Consider the following 13239-nt stretch of genomic DNA (forward strand, 5'->3'; position numbering starts at 1 on the left):
AACAACAAATGTCTGTCGCACTATGTCCAAAATCTGCAGATTTACAGACAAATCTGCAGTTCTGGCATCTCTGAATGTAACACCGTGCCAAAACATGTTCGAGATTATTGAGGTTTCTATGCCCGGTGCAAAATGAAAGGCGACCCTATTGAAAAATGGGTGGCCAATATATTTCCTGATGGAAACAAACCAATCTTATTTGTATTGGTAAGCGTGGTTGTAAGCGAGCTGTCAGAAAACCTAATGGTGGCCATATCGCACCTGTCGAAAAAAAAGTTTATTTCCTCAGTACAATACAAAGAATAATAACACCACAATGTTATAAATTAAATTGTATTTTATACTTCTCCAGTAAACAATAACATTGTGGTCAAAGGAAAACGTCATCAACGACGAAGCACTGGTCAGTGCACTTACATTTACCAGCGTCAGCACATCAGATGACTATCTAGACTTACGAAAACAAGTCCGAATGAAAAAAAAAAACATTGATAAATAGCATTCATGACTTCCACTGCGAAATCAATGCATAATCCATTGGGTTTATTGTGTGATCATTTTCGAACACATGATACCAAACAGTCAAACAGGATATGTGACGTAAAATAATTACATTTTCAAAGGTTTGGAATCGTCAGTATGGATAATACTATCACAGGTATTAGACGTACAGGCTCCAATACGAAATCAATCAATATAGCCTTCTGACATTTCACAAATATTTAGGATAACTTTTGAGGTGTCAGAAATAGTAGGCAACTCACAGCGAAAACTAAAGTTAGATTTTCCCCCGCCTACTTCTACCACATTGATACAGAGTTCGTTAGATGGCAGCAATAATTCGCTGTTCGTCAATGTGTTTTTTTTTTTTTGAAAGTATGAATAACGTTTGGAGCAATTCGTATTCTAGTCTGACAAACATCTCTTATCTGTGATACTATTATTTATAAAAACTGGGTTACTGTTTTGTTGTTATTAGATTAAATCAGATCGAAAACAACCACCCCGATTGCGACAACTGAACAGCACTTGTTTGCTGTTTACTCTGTTGACAAATCGTTCTTGGTCGAATGATTCTAGCCAAACGTTCAACGATTTGTTCAATATGGGATCTGCCTTCAACTGACATTGCAATTTTGAATGAGGATTTCATCATTACTGTTCCCTCCACTATCATTAAAAAGGAATTACTTGCAAAAGTACGACTCCTATGAATACAGCCCTGGTATGCAACTAAGATTTTGTCGTTTGCGTCATCACTTTGACAGTTTGATACTCTTAGATCTCTCAGACGAAATCTATTATTCAGGTAAATCAATTGACGTAAACATTCAAAATTTTAAAATTTTCCATCGATTGCTTCTGTCATGCTCAGATGGACACTGGCTGACTGATATCCAATATCCGTTTGTATGATCATGTGATTTAAGTAGAAAAATTAAAATATCACCAAATAGACCGCAACTGATTACAGTCATATCACGCGATATTTTTTATCTTTGTGACGTGTGTGTTCTCTTCCAAAAGAGACAGGCCCAGTTACAGCTTATTTACACCAGGTTGAGGTTCGTCGGACAAATTTTCGAATAGCAAGCGTGCGTATACAAAATCTTAACATCAATACATGGAAAGGATCCTACGCAGTAAAACGAGCCCCCCGTCATATATTCATAACAAGACAATTTAAGCACGCAAAAAAAACAAGTATATGCACACTTTTCATAATTTATGAAGGAATGTACAGCCTTATGTACTAACTTGCAAGTAAGGACGATGGGAGCAGTGTTTTTGATGATTCAGTTGTTTTCGTAGTCGGTTGTGAATGGCATTGTCATCGAAATATTCCTCAACTCAACTCAAAATATTACCGACAAGCGTTGAGTTTCGCTGGGCCTGTCAAATGTTCAACTTATCGGTCTGGCGGCGAAGCACGTCCGTTAATGAACTGCAAATGCAGCAAAAACATACTAGAGTTACGCAATAATCAGACGACACTACGCACATCTTCTCATACTAAGCAAGGTTTACAAACAATTCGCAATGCGGAAAACGGATTGTCCTTGAGTGCTAATCAATCAACGTAGAAGAAATTAAATCATGTATCAAAACACGTCTGTCGGGAGAATACTTTCCCGCTAGTTATGTATGATGAAAACAATTCTTTCTCAACAGATCATTCATGATTCTTAAATGCATTCAGGAATTTTTAATGCATTTATTTTCATTTTGTTTTGATAATTCACAACTGATTTCAAATCAATCAAACTAATATTCGGTTAGTTGGTTGGTTAAATTAATATAATATATTCGGTAAGTTTTATTTCAGTTTTCTATCTCCTAGAAACAATGTTAAATGATTTTCGTATGATTTGGAGAAACAACATTTTACTTGATATTGTTACATGAACTTTTAAATTTTGCCGATTTCTGCTATGTCGGTAAAAGATAATAAGCGCACTGTGTAAGCTATAAAGTTTATGTTCGGTTAAATTCATCGTTTCAATAATTTTTCTTGTAAGTCAGTGCAAATTTTAATTAAAAATGCAGTTGATATCTAGTTTTATGTATCCAAAAAACATAGTTTTTTATATAATAAATTTAAAAAAAATGTATACCGATTGAAGCAATGAAAATCAGTTTGTTTCCAGAGAGTGTAGAAAGAGAAAAATATGTTACGTCATTTCAAATCTACTTTGCTCACTCAACTACGACACTAAACGGTTTCCAGGACCGTTTCAGTGACAGCCATCAAAGCCGTTTATGCTGAAATTTCAGGATGAACTGGTCATTTACTAGTTCTAAATATCTTAAAAACGAGCATAATCTGAGAAGAAAACGAATTGATAATTAAAATCGCTTTCTCTCACTCAATTCCAACAGATTTCCGAACCAATCGGTTGGATACGAAATTCATTCGGAATCGGTTGTTGTATACTCGAATCCAAATGGATTCGGATTCCAAACGGAATTCTGAACGAAATTTTTTTGTCCATTCGGATTTGAGAATTCCTCCGTTGAGCCTCAGATTGACGGAAAACTGCCCACATTATCGGAATGACGGAATGAGCCATGAATTCTTATGTCGTTTTCGTTTTTAAATTGCACTACACCGGTGTAGCGAAAGCTGCACTGAAACCGTTCGTTTTTGCCAATTGCACTACACCAATGCTACACTTTTTCTGCACCGATACCACTGGTGTAGCACTCATCAAAAGTTTGGTGTAGCTCTGTGCAATGGAATCGGTTATTGTAGTCAATGGTTACTGTTTATGTTTTCGTCATTTTTGTTCGTTTATTCATGCCTCAGTGTAGCACTGCACCGGTGTAGTGCAAATTAAAAACGAAAACGCCATTAATCGAATGCTCGTTTCTGGGTTCTCGATCAACCCGATTGACAGTATAAATGTCATTAAATTTTCATTAGAAATGTCATTGAATTTTCACTCATTTTATTAATGTGTTACTGTAATAGTTAGGCGACTTACAATAATTTCATTACACTCCAGATAGAGCAAAGGATGAAGCTGGCTAAAGTAGACTCCAGTTTATGCGGCAATTCTACGAAGAACTGGTTATTTCTTAGTTCTGTATATCCGAAAAACTTGAAGATTTAGGTTTATATATTTAGTTATATAAACTTTTTATTTTGAAATTGATTTAAAAATTAGTACGAAAACGTGCAAAATCGGGAAATAATAAGAAGAAAACGAATTGACAATTCAGTTCGCATCTTCTCACTCAATTCCGGTAGATTTCCGAACCAACCGGTTGAAGACAAAATTCATTCGGAATCAGTTGTTGCACTGATGTTGGAATTCATTCTAAATTCATGATGATTTCCACGTGGAATTCTGAATGAAAATTTCTCGCCGACTCGAAATTGATTCGGAATTCATTCGGATTTCGCTTCATTCAGGATTCCGACAAAAGTCTGGCAACAATGCAACAACCGTTTCCGGCAGAGAATTTCGCCTAGCGGTTATTAACGCTTCTGTTTCTGTCAGATTCTTGCCATACAAGACTGGCAGAACCGTTTTGAATCGGTTCTACATTTTTAGCGTCTTAGTTTTATTTTTTCAATAAAAAGTACATATGAAAGGCAATAAGTTATTGCCCTTCATATATACTAATTATGGAAAATGTTATTGCCAATAACATTGCTTCTCACTACCAAACATACCCATATTTCAATCTCATCTTAATATTCGTTTTTTTTGTATGTACATGCATGTATGACAGAATTGCTCACAAGCGGGAGTAAGAATTCATTGCTCATTCCGTCATTTCGATAATGTAAGTAGGTTTAGGTCAAGATCTCTAGAAAGATTCGACATCTGAATTTGAGTTCTGGACTTGAGTTTTTGCCTTTATAATGGGTCTGGATTCTTGAACTGAATTCGCGAACTAAATTCGGTTCCAAAATTCCAGAACTGAATTCGGACTCTGCCGAGATTTGCACTGCCGAGTACTCGGTAATCATCTCATCTCAAATTTACTCACTTTCAAACAGCTGAAGCTTCGGTGATCAGTTCAGTAAAAGTTTCGTTTGCTGGATTGTTCGGCAGAGTAGCACTGAATGTAAATCTGTCATAAATATACTGACTTGTTCATCATTCCATACTGACATTCCGTAAATTTTACAAGTATTTCGTAAATATAATACCATCGTGAGCTGTAAAATATTACTGCTTTTCGTTAAATTCTACTGAAAACTCGTAAAAATAAAATATAAAACAATAGAATAAGCAATAGAACAACTCATTGTCATCAAAAAAAAATTGCTGGAGCATACCCTCTCAGCAGACGGTTCTATTTTATTGGTCGTTGAGCGCTTGTTGAACGACAAATTGCACGAAATATTCGTTCAGTTTGCTGGAACGGTTTGTTGTTGTTTTTCTCTTGCAAAACTAGTATTAAAATTAGGTGTTACCTTCATATAGAAAATAAAATTTGTTGTTATTCTACGTGAAGTAGAAGTATTGTGCAGGTATGTAGTGTTAGTTTAAAAAATAAGTGGAAAAAACTTCAAAAAATTCTCCAGTAAAACTAATCTAACGGGCTCCAACTCCTCATATTAAAAATGGTTCAACGATGGAAATCTGTCTGCCGGGTTTATTGAACGAAAAAAATAGCACTCGGTTCAACAGTCTGTTTCAAAATCGCCAAACGAAGGCGTGTTGGCCTCCCGTTGAATGATTGAATGATTTTTTCAATTATGTTTTTAACTAACACTACATACCTGTAAAATACTTCTACTTCACGTAGAATAACAGAAAATTTTCTTTCTATATCAAAGTAACATCTAATTTTCACACTATTTTTGCGAGAGAAAAAGCAACAACAAACCAATCCAGCAAACTGAACGAATATTTCGTGCAGTATGTCCACAAACGAATTTCCAGACATGACAGTCACGATCTTTTTTTGGCGCACATCTACGGTCCTCCGTGAAACTGGCACCCATGGTGATAAATTGGTTGCACTGCTGAGTTCCCATCATACATTCCTAATGCAAATGTCAAACCGTGAGAACCCTTTCGATTCGGTAGCTCATTTGTATACATTGAGATTTTATGGCACACTTTGGTTGAAATGATAACTACGCAATTAATCTCGCGCTCCACCAAGCGGTGAGTGCGGTCATTTCAGAAGGTACCGGGAACGAACCGTATTTTTTTTAAATATTTATATGCACGTACATGTCTTTATTATTTATCTTTGGTATGTCGTTCAACAAGCGCTCAACGATCAATAAAATAGAACGGCTTATGCCCCGTTTACACTTCTGTTGGCTGCCAGCATGCTGGTGTCAGTGTACTGCCCTCTTAGGAAAAAACGTTCAACTGTGGTCCAATGATCCAAAGTATTAGACCAACGAAGGACCACCGTTGAACGTTGTTTTCTTAAGAGGGCAGTACACTGACACCAGCATGCTGGCAGCCAGCAGAAGTGTAAACGGGGCATTACTGAGAGGGAATGTAGCTGAGTCTTATATACTTTCTGCGATCATTGTCAACGTTCCGGTTCCATGCCATTTTGTGATAATTCTCGGTTGAATTTCCAGAAGGCCGTAACAGCAAGTGACAGTTTCTCTTTGTTTACTTTCTCTTCTATTAATTACCAAGCGGTTTACACGTTTATCACTTAACTCTTTGCATAGAATGATGCTCGAAACGTTCGACTTCCAAACAGAACTGTGAAATCCAAGAAAATCTTTTTAGATCACATCACAATAATCGAAAGAGAGAGTGAACAAAGAGAAACGTCGTCGGAGAAACTGTCACTTGCTGTTACGGCCTTCTGGAAAATAAATCGAGATTTTGCTATTTTATTAGAGTGCTGAAATTGGATTGCTGTTTCGAACCTAGTTCTAGAATGTCATTGAACTAAACCGAGTCATTTTCAACCTAATTCCTATATCGGGTTTGTTCACGCTCCAGTTGCAGAGTCGAATCCAACTCAGTTTCATGAAAAACTGGACATGTTCAGTTTTCTCAACCGAAAACGCTATTAAATTAAATTCTGGAAATGAATTTTTTAACTAAATTCTGAAGCTGGATTCCTAAACACTGATTTTTGACCCAGACTTCAGCAACTGAATTCTGAACATGTATTTTGAACTTTAAATCTAGATATGGATTCTGGAACTGAATTCAAAACCTGAATTGCGGAATCTAATTCTGGAACCGAATTCTAGAATTAAATTCTGGAACTGGACTCTAAGGCTGTGAACCATTTCACGGTTAATTTTAACTTTTGGTTAAAATCTGACACTTGAGTGGTTATTTGGTGTCGAGTAGTTAAATTTGACTAAAACTGTGGCCCATTTCAAAATTTGACGGACGGAAAGTTATTTGGGTTTATTTTCCACTGGAAATAATTTCAACTAAAGAATTAGTATTAGAATTTTCATTGTGAGATTTTTTTCAGTGTTGGAAAATAACTATCGATCTGTCAAAAATAACCATGTTCTCGAGCAGGGTTATTTTTGACAACATCAAATTAACCACTCGAGTGTCAGATTTTAACCAAAAGTTAAAATTAACCGCGAAATTGTTCACAGCCTAAGAGCATATTCAATACTGGCAGCCCCAGTAGTGTTTTACTCGTTTTTTCAAATATAGAGAAATAGAACGGCATCGTATATCAGTTTTAAATTCGGCAGAAAAACTGTTCGAATAAATAAACTAGAACGGCTTGCTGGAGATTGTTCTAGTTTTAGTTCTATTATAGATCGCCCATATAAAACTTCCAGCTGCTAAATTTGCTTTAAAACACTAAGTTTTGAAGTCGAATTTGAAAAAAATCGTAGATATCTAAATGGTTTAATCTACTTATTATCAGTAGGAAGCCGTGATTTTTACAACACGATTTATGAGCTCGCGTTTGACGAGGTGACGCAAATTCCCGAATTCCCCGCCCTTTTGACGATTCGTTCATTATTTAGTGATGCGAACAATTTCGCTTTACGAAAATCTATCACTTAGGACGCCACGTGATTTTTTTATAGTTTCATAAACACCAAATCTAATCAGTCCATACGGGCGTGATTGAATTCTAACGCAATCACCGGCGAATGTTGCACAGGACCGAGCAATGGCAGAGATAACATCACATGGGCGGAATGTTTTGAATTTGACCGTCACCAAATTTACCCAAAGGAATGTCACTTCCTTTCGCAAGCGAGATAAGCATTAATTGCGTCGTTGTGTTGAATGTTACCGGATTTTATTTCGATGGAATCAATTAATTATCAAACGTAACTGGATTCGATTGTTTCGTAATGCTGTAACTAGATGGCATTAGGGTATCGATTGAGGAAATGAAAAATATAAATCATTCAATGTTTAGAGTTTATATTTAGAATGGAATCAATTCGATGAAACAAGTGAAATATTAATCAGAAGCAAAAATGTCTATGACACTTGCACTAAATTCTGGTGCAATTTGTTAACCGTCGTTTTCACTGTCTGGTACAAAGTTTCATCCTGTTCGCAGGTTACTTCCTGCAAAAAAAAGCAACAAATCGTTAATTTTCACCCATTTTCAACCAGTCAACTTTGAACCCATACCAGCGTGCTTAAATTGATCTCCACCTGCTTCCCGTGCACGGTCACACTCAGGTTGTCCCCCTTAAAAAGCTTCGGTACGGAACTTTCGCCGAACATGTCCTGCAGCGTTTCGATCAGACACTCCTTGAAGTGCATCTTGTCCGGCTTGCTGGCGGTGGCACCTTTCACCATACTGCCGGCCAGTTCCGCTTGCAGTAAACTGGCCAGCACCGTGTCCGCGTACATGTCATTCACCGGTGTCGCCTGCCATTCCATGATGACAATCTTCCCGTCGAAGGTCAGATCGACGCAATCGAAAACTTTGATTTTTTTCTCATTTTCCGGCGTTTCGACGGTGACCGTTCCCGGACCACCAATTCGCTCCAGCAGCAGCTTCAGGCTAACGATCGAACCCTGCCAGTGGATACTCTGCCGTTGGGTGACCACCGACATGCTCATGTCGGTATATTCTGACAAGAGAAACGAGATTTTTTAAATGTCAAAACCCTGTAATAAAAATAGTACTCACTTGACAGATCGGAAGCCGCAAGCAGATGGTACTTGAAATCCCTCTTCACCAGCACACCGGACAGCTTTTGGCCTTCCTCCGGATTTTTGACAGCAAGCGTTCCCATCACCTTGGCTGTCTTCTCGCCCCTAAAATACAGTTCTACGGCGTGGGTGTTTTTCGGATTGTATAGCGTGATGTTTGCGTTCGGATCATTTTCGTATTCCCGTTGCAATGCCGACTTAAGTCGGTTCATTTCATTCTGTTCACCGTGCACCAGAATTACGTGGGCCGGTTTCAGAAGCCGGATAAATTCGCTCGTCTGCTGATAGTCAGTGTGAGCCGAAAAGGAAATATAATCAACAGACATATTCAGGGGCAACTTCTGCCCGGACATGCTTGTAATTTCTTCCGGTTCCGAAAGAATCGTCTTGGCTAGCGTTCCTTCGACGCAGTAACCGGCAATGATGACACCATTTTTCGAATCGGTACACCAGGTCTCGAACAGTTCCCGAGAGAGACCGCTTTGCATCATACCGGGCGATGCCATCACAACGCACGGTCCGATGTCTTCGAAATGATCGATCCCCTTGAGATTGGAAATGTGCCGAAAAACGAACGGATTGTTGACGGCAATCTGCCGTCGAATTTTATCATTCATAGCATTAATGTAGGTCTGATAAACGGCCATACACTTCTTCGCCAGCGACGACGCATAGTAGATCGGAATTTCCTGCAGTTCCGGGTTTTGACTCCAGTACTCATCCAAAATTAGCAACAACTCCTGAGCTCTGCCAAGGGCAAAAACCGGAATCAAACACCGTCCCCCCTGCTGTACAATTTTCTGCACCAGCGAAGTGAAACGACTTTCGCGATCTTCTCGCTTTTCGTGAATGTGAGTGCCATAAGTGGATTCCGTTATCAAAACGTCCGGTTTCATGGCGGGAATTTCTGCAGCCATCAAATGGCGATCTTCCTGCCGGGAGAAATCACCCGTATACAGTATCTTCACCCCCGCAATCTCAATCATAAACATTGCCGCTCCCAGCACATGGCCGGCATTGTAAGCCCAAAACCGAACGCCCATCACGTCCCGTTCCTCGTGGAAATTTATCGTTTCGATTTTTTCCATACTGGCTTCCAAATCCGCCTCCGTGTACAGCATCTGTTCGGTACTAATGTTGCTCACCTTAATGTAATCGGACAACATCCACCGGTAGATCGCCTTCGTGGCGTGCGTCATAAAGCAGCGTCCCTTGAAGCTGGTCTTCTGCAGAAACCACGGCAAAGCTCCACAGTGATCCAGATGAAAGTGCGAAATGAACAGTAGATCCACTTCGTCCGCTTCGATCAGATCCACGAACGGAAGAGCATCCATACCGGACAGTCCCGGGTGAATTCCGCAGTCCAACATGATCTTTTTACCCTTAAACTCCAGCATAATGCACGAACGGCCAACCTCTTGACCGGCACCCCTAAAAAAAAACAAAGAAACATCAATCAACATCAACATCGATACGCCATTACGTTCGGCACGCTTACAGCGGTCGTATCAGAAGTAGGTCATTTTCTTCGGCTGGCACTTGACCGTCTGCTTTCCGTTTTTGAGCCATCTTTTCCTGGCGAACGACCGGCTTTTAATCGATTAACCAAGACGAATTTTGTTTATTCATAGGCTGCTGTTTTTACTAGCAACGATCCTGAAAAAACTTTCCTAAGTAATGACCTTAATTTGCACAGGAGATAGTAAGAACAGAAAATGGATGCAAACTCAGAATCCGGCAATGCAAAGGGCAGACAGAAACAAATAAAAAATCATCATCAAAATCAACAACGGACGGTGGGATGATGACATTTGCTGACTGCCTGCTGTCAGACTCAATCATTGGCGAGGGGGACACCGAATCGTCAACTACCCACTGAAAAAAGTATGCTCAGATATCGATTCATACAATTATTGTAAAAATCCTCTTTTGAACTGAGGCTCGAACAAATTCGTAATTTTTTTTGGAATATGACTTCCCATTCCGGAATTACAAGGTGGTAAGTGCAAAGTAAATGAAAATATGTGCACTAACTTTTCTTGGAGAAGTACAGCAATAAAAGATTTGTAAGAATCTCGATGTAATTATCAATTGATGTGAAATGATGTGATGAAATGATGATGTTTTCGAGAAATATTGCAGATAAATCACACGTTATCATATCGAAAAAAGTATTGATACATTACATTACCTTAACTAAATACTGTATATGATTCTGATATGAAATCATGCATTTTTTGTGTAATATTACAATCTTCAGTGCGGCACCGACACTTTTGCGATATTACCACAGACTAACAGACATGACACTCAAATTAGATTCTTCAATCATTTTAACGGTCATTTCGAATATTCCTTTATTTGGGACAGTACTCACATGTGTCATGATGGCGCCACGTTACCCTATCAAAAACATCCTGTCTGTCATCTAGACTGTGTTTATTTTTTTCACTTACCAACAGAGTTGCTATTCATACAGAATTAGCTGTAATGTATTGATTTGTATACGTCCATGCGAATTTCATGCAGGATACAGATTTAATACATATTGCCAAAACTATATACATAATTGGGCCTATTTCTCATCCTCCTACGCAAGACAAAATCGAACCCGTTTTGTTACAATATTTACTTGCTTCTGGTCTGCCGCCACTTAATTTCTGGTGAAAACTACCAACACAATAAAAAATAGTATAGATGAACAACGTTGAGTCAAATAAATGGTTACCTTCCAACATCGCGAAAAAGTTAAATATTTTATCAACGTAATCCAATAATTTATTGTGACTAGAGTGACTATAATCAGAGTGGCGACAGCTGTTCGTTTGGAATGACAGCTCTCAGTTCCAAACGAGCAAACGACCTGTCAATTCAATGTAAAGCTAATGGAATGTTTTGAATTGTTGCCAAAATTACGGATGAGATGTCGTCACTCTGGTTATAGGCACTCTAATTGTGACGATTCATTTTCAAATATTTTGATGAAATCAGGCATCCCTGCAAGCAGCTGATCGGTGTTGACAAACGAGGGGAAACCAACTGGTAAAAAAACTTTTACATAACACAAGGGGTGTACAGATAGTAAATAGTTCGCGCAGTACAATATAGGTGGAGCTAATGCATCACGAAAAATTATTTTTTATAAGAATTTACTCATACTGTCATGTTCGTTAGTCTGTGATATTACTTCAAACTTGTTGCACATCACTACTCACTACTGATGTGCTGCGAACACGATATAATATCACAACAATTTCGGTTTTGTTCTAAGGGTTGAAATATTACATGAAAAGATACAGAATTTCATATCAGAATCATATACAGCATTCAGTTAAGGTGATTTTTTTTTATATAATAAAATTTTTATTGGGCTCATTTGCGTTAGCTTAACGTGGCCGATTGTCTTGTTGTTAGGTGGAAAAGAGTGGAAGCCGTATTATGGGGCGACCTGCTCCCCTAGAGTTAGTAAAGGAATGTCAGGAGGGTGGGACCTATACTGTATTGATTTTGAACATATTTTGATATTACGAATCATTCATTAATAGCTTGCATCTTTTAAACACACTTTGCATTTCCGGGTTCTCGACGTTCTCCAGATTGTAACGAGGAAGAGACTATACTAAACTCGGATGCTTTGTTGGTGTACTTTGATGTTGGTGTGTCATTTATGGATGGTTTCCAGCAATTCAGCTTGACCAGTGTTTAGTTCGTTTGGGGTAGGACCACTGTAGAAGAAAGAAAGAGAAAGAGAGAGAACTAGATTTGCACGTTTATAGCTTTGAGGAAGTTAAAGAGGTAGGTCATGTAAAGGAGATCTCGGGTTGCCAAAACGTCACGGACTGGAACATAAGGTGGTCTACCTCGGGCCCGAAGGGAATCAATTAGCTGGAGTCTGACGTCGCAATACTCGGAGCACACCCAAACAACATGCTCGATGTCATGATAACCGTCTCCGCAAACGCAAAGATTACTCTCACTAAGGCCAACACGATGAAGATGCGCTTTGAGCAAAGAGTGGTTGGACATAAGTCTTGACATTGTGCGAATAAAGTCCCGGTTCACATCCAACCCTCGGAACCAAGCTTTCGTCGATACCTGCGGTATAATGGAATGTAACCACCGTCCTAGATATCCATCATTCCAGGAGGTTTGCCAGCTGACGAGTGCCTTTTGGCGAGAACGACCGAAAAATTCATTGAAGCAGATTGGTCTTTCATAGGTTTCACCTTGTAATGCGCCCACCTTGGCCAGTGAGTCCGCCATCTCATTACCCCTTACGGAACAATGTGATGGGACCCAAACCAAGGTAATCCGGTATGATTTTTCAGATAAAGCACTCAGTTGTTCCCGTATTTTCCCCAGGAAATACGGCGAGTACTTTCCAGGCTTCACTGAGCGAAGAGCCTCGATAGAGCTGAGACTGTCCGATACAATGAAGTAGTGGTCTGTGGGCAAAGTTTCCATGATCTCAAGGGTATACTGAATTGCAGCTAGTTCTGCGACGTAAACTGAAGCCGGTTTATAGGAGGCGGTGAAATTTTCATTAAAAATGCCGAAGCCAGTGGACCCGTCGAGATGTGATCCGTCAGTGTAAAACATTTTATTACAGTCGACTTCTCTAAATTTGTCATTAAAA

At 38.9% G+C, this 13239-nt stretch overlaps 1 protein-coding gene across 1 annotated transcript; it reads right to left on the bottom strand.

Moving 5' to 3' along the window:
- Nucleotides 1-7839: 7839 nt before the first annotated feature.
- Nucleotides 7840-10368, bottom strand: LOC131425939 (cleavage and polyadenylation specificity factor 73). The gene is made up of 4 exons (XM_058588264.1): nucleotides 10102-10368; nucleotides 8581-10034; nucleotides 8073-8521; nucleotides 7840-8006 (listed from the first exon to the last, which is right to left on the bottom strand). The coding sequence occupies exons 1-4, from the start codon at nucleotides 10170-10172 to the stop codon at nucleotides 7917-7919; spliced, it is 2064 nt and encodes a 687-aa protein (XP_058444247.1). The 5' UTR covers nucleotides 10173-10368; the 3' UTR covers nucleotides 7840-7916.
- Between the last annotated feature and the right edge of the window lie 2871 nt (nucleotides 10369-13239).

Source organism: Malaya genurostris, chromosome 1 (assembly GCF_030247185.1).
Source record: "Malaya genurostris strain Urasoe2022 chromosome 1, Malgen_1.1, whole genome shotgun sequence".
NCBI classification, from domain to species: Eukaryota; Metazoa; Arthropoda; class Insecta; order Diptera; family Culicidae; genus Malaya; species Malaya genurostris.